This window comes from Necator americanus, chromosome II, assembly GCF_031761385.1.
Source record: "Necator americanus strain Aroian chromosome II, whole genome shotgun sequence".
Taxonomy (NCBI): Eukaryota; Metazoa; Nematoda; class Chromadorea; order Rhabditida; family Ancylostomatidae; genus Necator; species Necator americanus.
Genome location: NC_087372.1, coordinates 4,136,411 through 4,145,849, shown reverse-complemented (window position 1 = coordinate 4,145,849; position 9,439 = coordinate 4,136,411). Strand labels below are relative to the sequence as shown.

General features: G+C 37.2%; 1 protein-coding gene across 1 annotated transcript; it reads left to right on the top strand.

Annotated features, from left to right (window-relative positions):
• Positions 1–512: 512 nt before the first annotated feature.
• RB195_016825 (uncharacterized protein) lies at positions 513–9,068 on the top strand (the record flags this gene model as incomplete). Its single annotated transcript, XM_064183533.1, has 14 exons — positions 513–580; positions 3,100–3,171; positions 3,370–3,427; positions 3,489–3,558; positions 3,649–3,797; positions 4,802–4,885; positions 4,939–5,070; positions 6,535–6,627; positions 6,703–6,782; positions 6,909–7,002; positions 7,285–7,392; positions 8,702–8,761; positions 8,850–8,963; positions 9,024–9,068. 14 exons carry the CDS (start codon positions 513–515, stop codon positions 9,066–9,068), a joined length of 1,227 nt encoding a protein of 408 aa, XP_064039414.1.
• Positions 9,069–9,439: the final 371 nt, after the last annotated feature.

The window sequence follows — 9,439 nt, the reverse complement described above, 5'->3', positions numbered from 1 at the left end:
CACAATATCGATCTAGACCACATATATAATGACATTGTAGGCTCAAAAAATTCACTGCTGCTACGTTCGAATGTTTGTCTTTCTTAATTTTTTTTAACAAGAAACTTTCCCTTAAAAAATACATAAATAATTCTTCAATAATTTCATAAGTTATTCGTAATATCTTCCCTCCTATTTATTTATTTATTCCCTCTTTCTCCTCACCTTAGAGATTAAATAGTGGATTTTTAAAACTTATTTTATATTATATTTTAATATATTATTGCCTTAATCTCTCATGTCATTCATTATGTGAATTTTTTTCTGTTTTCACTTGTCCTTAAAATCAAATAATGGCTTTTATATTCTTATTATATACTGTATTTTATTATATAACTTTAATATTCTTTTATATTCTTATTATTTTTACAATATGTTCAAAAAAAATTCACTGCTGCCTCATTCAAATGTTTGTTGTAATGAGATTTTTGATTAGTTGATCTCTGTTCTGCTGATATCCTAGAAAACAACGGATGGACACAAACAAGGAAAGGGTATGTTTCATTTCTAGCTACCTTATGACCACCGACAGCAATATCCGGTAAGAAATGACCTTCTATTGGGTTGTTCAGCGGAGAAATTCGGGAAAGTTGTAATAAAAGTACGGAAGAGGTGATCCGTGAATGTTTTCTGGTTACTCCAACGAAGACTCAACCACAATCAGTGATCATTGTCGTTTTTGTCTAAGAGGCAGGGCTCTAAATCAACGAAAGATTCCTGTACAGTATCCTCGTCAAGGATTTTAGCTACTGTTCATTCTATCCTTCTTCCCATGACATTTTTCTCAGTGAAATTTTGTTTGGCCGCTCCAAAATCACTCAAAATAAGTTGCGAAGGCAAAGTTTAGGAAGAGTTTCGCTCCGTAGCTGTTCTAGTTTGAGGTCAATCAACTCGGAGGGGTGGAGAAGTACAAGGAACTACTTTTCCGACAAGTTGGTGTATTTACGACCTACGTGCGTGTGAAAGTTGCGACGTCAATAATTGACCGAAAATATTTTGAACCCTGGAAGAGGGATCAGTGACTAAACAATCCCTGAATAGTGGTATTTTTCAGTCGATTTCGGCCAAGCACTCCTACACGTAACAACCGCACGTGTTTGTCGAATTGGTGTAAATGCACCATACGTCTGGATATTCTCGGGGTGCTGACGACCGCATACTGTACATAGACCGCTAATAACTCTCCCCCATCAACAACAAGAACTCATTTCTAGAATGACAGCTGTCGAAACCAGTCGACTCATTACGGACAGCGGTTGGATTTCTATGGGGATTTCCAAGGAAACTTGAAAAAGTAAAACTTGGAAAAGTTTCTTACCTACTCTTAGAGTTTACATAGAGATAAAAGATAAAGGATAAAGGATAAAGTTTCTGGCCTTAATCATTCCGCTTGGGACCCGTCACCACATCCACCTCAATTCAGAATCGCTTGAGGTTTACGAACGTGTAACTGGCCTACACAATGACTTGCGGAGGCTAGCCGATGTGTCACGTCAGTGTTTTTATCCTCCCAGACAAGTCTGGTACCAATTTATCGACCACGGAGGGATAAAGGCTTGGTGAGCACCAGGGCTGACTCGAACCTCCGATCGATCGTGCGGGAAGTGGAACCTCTAACCGCTACACTACACTCGCCCCTATTCTACATTACATTGTCATATTATTTATTATTATTATTGTTATTATTGTTATTATTATTTTTATTTTTATTATTATTGTTATTATTATACATCATTTCCTTTTAATAGACATGTAATTTTATGCAGATATAAGTGAATACAGGTGTAAAAATAGTAAAAATATAGATATATCAAAGTCTAGAATAATAGAATAGAAGCTAGTCTCTACGAAATTGAAACAGTGAATTTGGTTGGCAGCAGAGCGGTTCCGAACCACTGACTGTGCAGTTAGAGCGAAACTGTGCAGTTTTTAATATAAAGATATAACGATACAAATAGATGTAAAATTCAAATAGATGCGATATGTTGTGGATTCTGTTGCCCACTCGTACCATTTTTCTCGATCTTATACAGATTTCTATAACCATTTACGCATCGAAAATGATTGGAGATTCCGAGATTTGCATGACCGGAAGCGCTTGCCAGCGTCATTTCGTCTCGTGCTCAGAAATTAATCCTTGAACCTCTCTCTTATCCATATACTCATCCTAGTGTGTGTTCGTAACAGAAGGACACCGAGCGATTGAGCAACAACACAGGCGAATGGCGCAGGCGAGGGGAAAATAAAAAAAAATGGCATTGGCAAAATAATAATTCATAGTTAATGCCACCGTAAAATAATTCGAGTGAAATAAAAAAAAATCGTGCCTAGCACTGTCGTGCGGTTGACAATGAACTTGTCATAGGTGAATACACGGATGAGAAGTTGGCACAATGTTGACGACCGAACAAACGGCACGAATTACCGTGCGCTCTAGTTCTCACCGTTGCTGGAATAATATATGCTATAATGGGATGCTTTGAATGAAATATTTTTAAAAAAATACTAATAAACACTGATCATCTACTAAATAAACATTTTTTAGTAGGCTTCACGTTTAGGAAAGAAAGTTAGAAAAAATGAACAGTGGTTCCAGACAAATAAGAAATTTAGGAAGAAAACTAAGGAGAATAACTTCCTAATATCAATCAATAATGATGTTTGGGACCCTCCAACGCCTCCACTTCAACTCAGAATCGTTTGAGGTTTACGAACTCGGGGGTGAGCCTATGCGTCAAATCGGTGTTTTCATCCTCGCAGACAAATCTGTTACCAAGTTATCGACCCGGGCGATAAAAGGTTTGGTTGGCACTGGAGCGGATTTGAACCTCGGATCGATTGTGCAGACACAGCGGAACCTCTTCCCATTTGCGCTACACTCGGAGTTATTTAATTTGAATATAACGGGTATTACTATCAAAGAGATTAGCTGAAAAAAACCACATAGCATGCATTAGATCGAGCCTCAATAATGTTTTATTTTTTATAAATTTTCGTTTCATTTTTTTTTAAATTTGTATTTTTTAACATTTTTTCTCACTTTCTATTTTAACATTACAGGTGTCAATTTAATCGCGCTCATGAAGATCAACCATGGTTCCATGGATTATTGCCTCGAGAAGACATCAATAAGTAAATACAATAAAATGAATAAAGTTTTTAATTGATTTTCTTTAGCTGAACTTAAGATAGTTATTGATCTTCTTTATTAAGCAAATCAAGAAAATCAATTAAAAACTACGTTTCAATATGTCGAGACTCAAAGACTGTCGAACATGGACAAAATGAATAAATTTACTCTAAGAACCTTAACCTCCTGGTTCATTATAGGCTTTTACAACGTAATGGGGATTATCTGGTACGAGTTACAGAACCTGAACCAGGAATGGTAAGAGTTATGCGGCGAATAGGTGTGCATCCAGAAAATCTATGGAAACCAGAATTTATAGGGCATGAAAACGGTTTTATCCGCACGTTGGAAAGATAAAAATCATCATTTTGTGATAAATGAGAATGATGGTAAGTTGCTGTTGGGATAATCGGCCATACATAGCTATGTATACATATTTCTCTTCGTAAATTCTAAAGGAGCATTTTTTTGGATTTCAGGAAAAGTTTTCATTGATAAGGAAAAATTTTCAAGTGTATTAGAACTAGTTAATTACTATGTTACCGAACAAAAACCTATAACCGATTCAACTGAAGCTGTTCTTATAACACCGATACCGAAACAAGAATGGGAATTTAAGCATGATTGGGTTAGTTTCTGGAAGATTCTTTGATATCTGTTGTAGAGGAAAGATTTTCATAAAGATCCATAGGAAACAACACTCTTCAGCTAATTTAAATATGAGGTTAGTGAAATCATCAGATTTGAACTCCGTGAAAAAGAACCATGCAAGATATTCGAGGTCAAAAAGAAAATCCATTTTCACTATCTAGTCCCAAACAATTAATAGCACTTGCTTCAATTTTTTTTCTTCCGGATGAATGAATGAATGAATGAGTGAATGAATGAATGATTGAATGAATGAATGAATGAATGATTGAACGAATGAATGAATGAATGTTGAACGAATATCCGAACAAAAACGAATAAAAGAAAACGAATATTGAGAATCTAACTCTCACGTCACAAAAAAAACACCCAACGGACTATTTCACTCAAATGTCGCCTGAGCCTGGATTCGCTCGAACTGCTAATTTAAAATGGGCTCACCTGTTGATCAGTGAAATATTTGCTTGCTGGAGAAATATAGAACGTATTTATATATTTTGTTTTATTCTATATTTAATATCTATATATTTAATCATTAATATTATATGTATTTATAAATTTAATATTTATATTTTTTTATTTTATAAATATTTAAAACCTTCCGGACGAATGAATGAATGAATGAATGTTGAACGAAAATCGACTCTTAAAATCCAACAGTTATGTCACGAAAAAAAAAACCCAAACAGATTATTTTACTCAAATATTGCCGCTGGCCTGGGTTGGCTCGAACTGCTCAACTACTCTTCAGGAGTAAGTATTTTTTACATCCCAATGGTTCGGGATTGTTCTGATGAGCCGGAGGAAATTTTTCTTTTTTTTTATGGCTCACTTTTCAATTTAAACAGTCAACTGAAACGTACTACCATCAGAATCCTCCTGCTCAAAAATCTCCAAAAGTTATTTTGTCGAGTCGACGCTAACTTTGACTCCTGACTGATTTATCCAGTGGAGCTTGAACAGCGATAAAAATTCTTCTTTCAGATAACACTTGGCAGAAAACTCGGTGAAGGAGCGTTTGGAGGTGTCTACGCTGGAATTTTGACGTTTCGTGGAAAGAAATATGAGGTAATTTTCAATCCGGTCGAGGTTTGGAGTGCTCAGCAAAAAAATCTTTATAGGTAGCAGTAAAAGTGAATAAAGCAAGTGAAGTGACGAAAAAAATAATTTCTGAAATCTGTAAGGAGGCACGTATAATGCGGAGATATCGACATCCGAATGTTGTGAGATTCTATGGAGTTGCCATTGAACATGTATGGTCATCATCGTGTTTTTTTCATCTGGAATAATATCCGTGCTCTTTCCTCTTTTCCTTCATATTCGCAAACGAATCCTAACCAAGCAGGCGAGGCGAAACGATGTTCCCCTCTGGCTGCTAGGGTCCCTTATTTGTTTGGGTGTGTTCATGCACGTATCCACGGCTATATCTACATATTTGTCCAATTATCGCCAGACGTATTATTGAAAATCTTGTAGAGAATAGAAATTTATATTTATTATATATAAATTATTTTATGTATATTTTATAAATTCTTTTATATGAGTATAGAAGTTAGAACTAAATAGATCCCATTTCACCTCAATCCTTAGACGGAGGGGATGATTAGAAATCGCCATGTCAAGAGAGATAAGAAGCGTTCACTCTCTAACCTCTTCGGTTTTAAAGAAGACTCAATATGAGTAAAGGTGATATGAAAGAGCTTGCTATATACAGTATCTTCAATAAGGTGTTAGGGGAATAAGGTCTCGTATAGATAACTATGAGGATGCAGTTTATAGATATATACGTATGTCATGCAGACCACATAGATAGAGTAAATAGTAGCATCGTCGAAAAGTTCCTAAAGTTCTTCGTATAATGTAGTTTAGTGGAATTTGTAAGTAATGTTTATATTTAAGTTGTTTATTTTTATTAAATTTAGGTTTTGTTCACTAAGTAATAATTTTAAATTAGCATAAGAACTAATACTTCTTTCACATTTTAATAGAAGAAGGAGAAGGTTGAGTATATTGTTAAGCCTGTCAGCAAAATAAATAAATAAATCCAAAAAAAACAACAGTGAATAAAACATTGTATCAGCCTAACGTGGTGCGCTTTCGGCAATAACTGTATGGATATTGATCGCATCCGTATCACATCCAGTGCAGCCAACTGAATGCTGATATACGTAAGATTTAAGAAATACTTCAATGACGACGAATGAAGGCAAATATTTCGTTAAAGGCATCACCCCACGAATCTGAGCTGGTACGGATTTCAGGAGGATTGTTCATATACGGCATTATAGAGAGGGGAGTGATTCCGTCCATTTCTTCCCAATTGCCGTAAAAAAAACGCCTCGGAAGATACGGCGCGGGCACACGTCTGGCGCGCTCCAATCGAACTCCTTGTAGAAAATAGCGCGCCGGAACACCCGAGGCCATATCTTACGGAGGGTTTTTTACGCCAATTAGGAAGAAATGGATGGAATCACCCCCTCTTCATAACCTACAATCCCGTATACGAATACTCCGCCTGAAATCCATGAACCACCTCAGATTCGTGGGGTGATGCCTTTAATTTTGAATATTTGTCTAGTATACATAGAAGACCACCTACCGTGTACCTTCTGAAATTTTGTTACGATAATCATAAATTTACAAGATTTACTACACATTTTAAAATTAAATACACATGCATAAGCTCGCCATAAATAAATGTTTATTTCTTGCTTCAGGAGCCTGTAATGCTTGTTATGGAAATGGTAAACGGTGGAGCATTAGATACTCATTTACAGAAACAAGCAGCGATCATAACAAAGAGAGATAGAGTATGTTGCTGCTTTTTCTGGAGTAAATTTCTCAGAAATAATATTTTTTTAAAAATAGTTTTCCTTTTTCTACAGTTGCGGTATTCGTATGGTGCTTCGAAAGGTTTAGAATATCTTCACGAGAACGATTGTTTACATAGAGATGTTGCTGCAAGGTTAGGTTCTTCTATAAAATGATCCCCTTGAAAAGATACGTGTTAGTGTAGAACCGAAAACAAAAAAGTGTCGTATAGAATCTTTTTGTTATTTTTATTTTATTTTTATTTTTCATTCTATTCCAGAAACTGTTTGGTAGAAACCGATGGTGAAGTGAAACTAAGTGATTTTGGCCTTTCAAGGGAATTATCGAACCGTGCGAAGAAATATAGAATGAAGGTACGAATCCTGCATGAATTGAATGACAATATGACAAAAAGGTGGATATCGTGGCATTTCAACGAAGTTTAGCAAGAAAATAACCAATCAAAAATGAGTTACTAAAAAATGGAAAAATTACTCAAAAAATTTTAAAAGATTAAAAGAGTGGATTGATTATTAAACTATTATAAAGGAACCTTATGGATGTTCCATAACTGAGCAATTTTGAAAATTCTCTTAGGCACTAAATCCCATTTCTTCTATGTATTGTACAAGTAGATGATACATATTTTGCTTCAGGACATGCGACAACGGCTGCCGATTCGTTGGTTAGCTCCAGAGGTGCTCAGCTCCGGCACATATTCTAAGAAAAGTGATGTGTTTTCCTTTGGAATCCTTCTATGGGAGGTGGGCACAACTCTTCGAGGATTGTGGATCAGCAAACATCTCTAAGCACCTTACACAGTCCCTCGGACCTATGCTTAACTATCTGTACTTACCTACAACTTAAAAAAAGGTAATAGCGCAGCAGTGGAAAAATTAACAGGGCTTGTACGGTCAGTGGTTTGAGGTCGACGATGGTCAAACAGAAGTTTTATCCCTCGATTGACTTAATTGACCTAAACAGCAGGCGGTTGTTACAGCTTAACGCGGGTCTCCGCAACTTCCCCCGCTGAAAGGGGGGATGGGGAGCGTCGTCTTCGAACATATCCGAGGCCGTCCTTCAGCTAGAGCTCGCATAGAATCCACCCATCCGGCAAAACTTTACGTCTCGGCTGAACGGCCTCCGAACGCCAAATGTGCTCAGATCTTCCTTTACCACCTCCGTCCAGAAACTTTCTTCTACGGCCAGGTGCCTTTTTTGGAAAAAAGGCTCCCATCCCTTGATGAATTGCTTTATCCTGAAAAATACATGTGACACATCGGTTTGAAACTGCAAATCATTGTTTCGAACATATTTGCGTACATAAACACCTAATACCCCGGTATTGAGGCTGATCAATGCCTAATTATCTTGACTTACTTGACCATTCGTTTCTTTTTTTGACATTTTATTTTGAACAGAACTCAGCCCAACTTTCTCAATCTACAGTTCGCACAGAATCCATCCACTTGTCACTCTTTCATAGACTTCCACGAGACTTGTGATCTCGCTTTAACTGCCTATTTGTTCTGAGTGACTCGGGTATCTTCATGTCGACACTGTGCGGCAGTACAGCGTAAGATTCCGCGCCCCTTCTAGGTATTTGGCTTATTTATGTCGGGATTTTGCACTTTGCTAGACAACAGCACCTTTTTGCAATATCTGGATAATTTCCGTTATATAACTGAGTGGGGCGGATGTGGTGTAGCGGTCAGAGGTTCCGCTTCCTGCACGATCGATCGAATTGAAGTGAACGTGGGGGCGCATCCCAAGCGCATTAATTAACGCCAGAAACTTTATCCTTTTAACTTTATAACTGTGCAAGTTATATAGCTCGTACCGCCCAAAGCGTATATGTGTTTACCCTTCTGATTGTATTTACTATAAGCAGGGCCACTGTGAGCAGGTAACAGTCAGACTCTTAGACGCGGTCCTCGAGCCTCTACACTTTATAACCATTGTAACGAGGTTTTTGCCTGAAAAAAACAACAACAAAAAAGTAGAACTCTAAATAAAAGGATGCAGGATGTAGCACTAGTCAGCGAGGTTTCGCGCACATTCTGTTATGTACAGATCTACATGGATGGCGAGTCACCTTATTCGGATATGACAGTTACGGAGGTCACTGCTAACGTAAGTCTTCTGGTATCATTGAGAGGAGCCTTCAATGCTCTAGGAGAAGAGCTGGACTAGAAAGGAAATGAAAAAAAATATATTCAAGGTGATCTCTGGCTATCGATTAGCTCCACCACCAAAAATGCCAAAGGCTGTTCGAGCAATTATGCTGAACCAATGTTTTCCTGGAAATCCTGATGAGAGGAGTAAAATGTCCGAAGTATGATAGTGGCCAGTTATTAAATTGTGGAAACTATCACATGTAAAGTAAGCTCTCCAGGTTCGAGTTGCCCTCGAAGAAGCTATGCAACCGTCGTCGCGATGACTTCCTTCTATGTCGACACATGAAACTGTTTATGATAGAATGTACTGATAACAGTATTGCTTTCTACCAGTCTATGTAATTTATTACTTGTAAGTGATCTACAAAAATCTTTTACTGGGATACGTGTAGAATCCCAATAAACCTTAAATTGTGTAGTGGAAATTTGTGAAAAGTTTCCAAATCTTTGAAACAACGTAATCTTGTTCGATTTTACAACCATCTAGGTCTTACTTTAATGGAAATGAAGAGCCATGCGGTGAACCTGAGTATGTACCGTAATGGGTACGATCTCACCGCTATACCATGTATTAATGCCTTAATGCATAAATCGTAGCAGAAAGCCGTCGAGGCTTTTAGTTGCCCAAAAAATG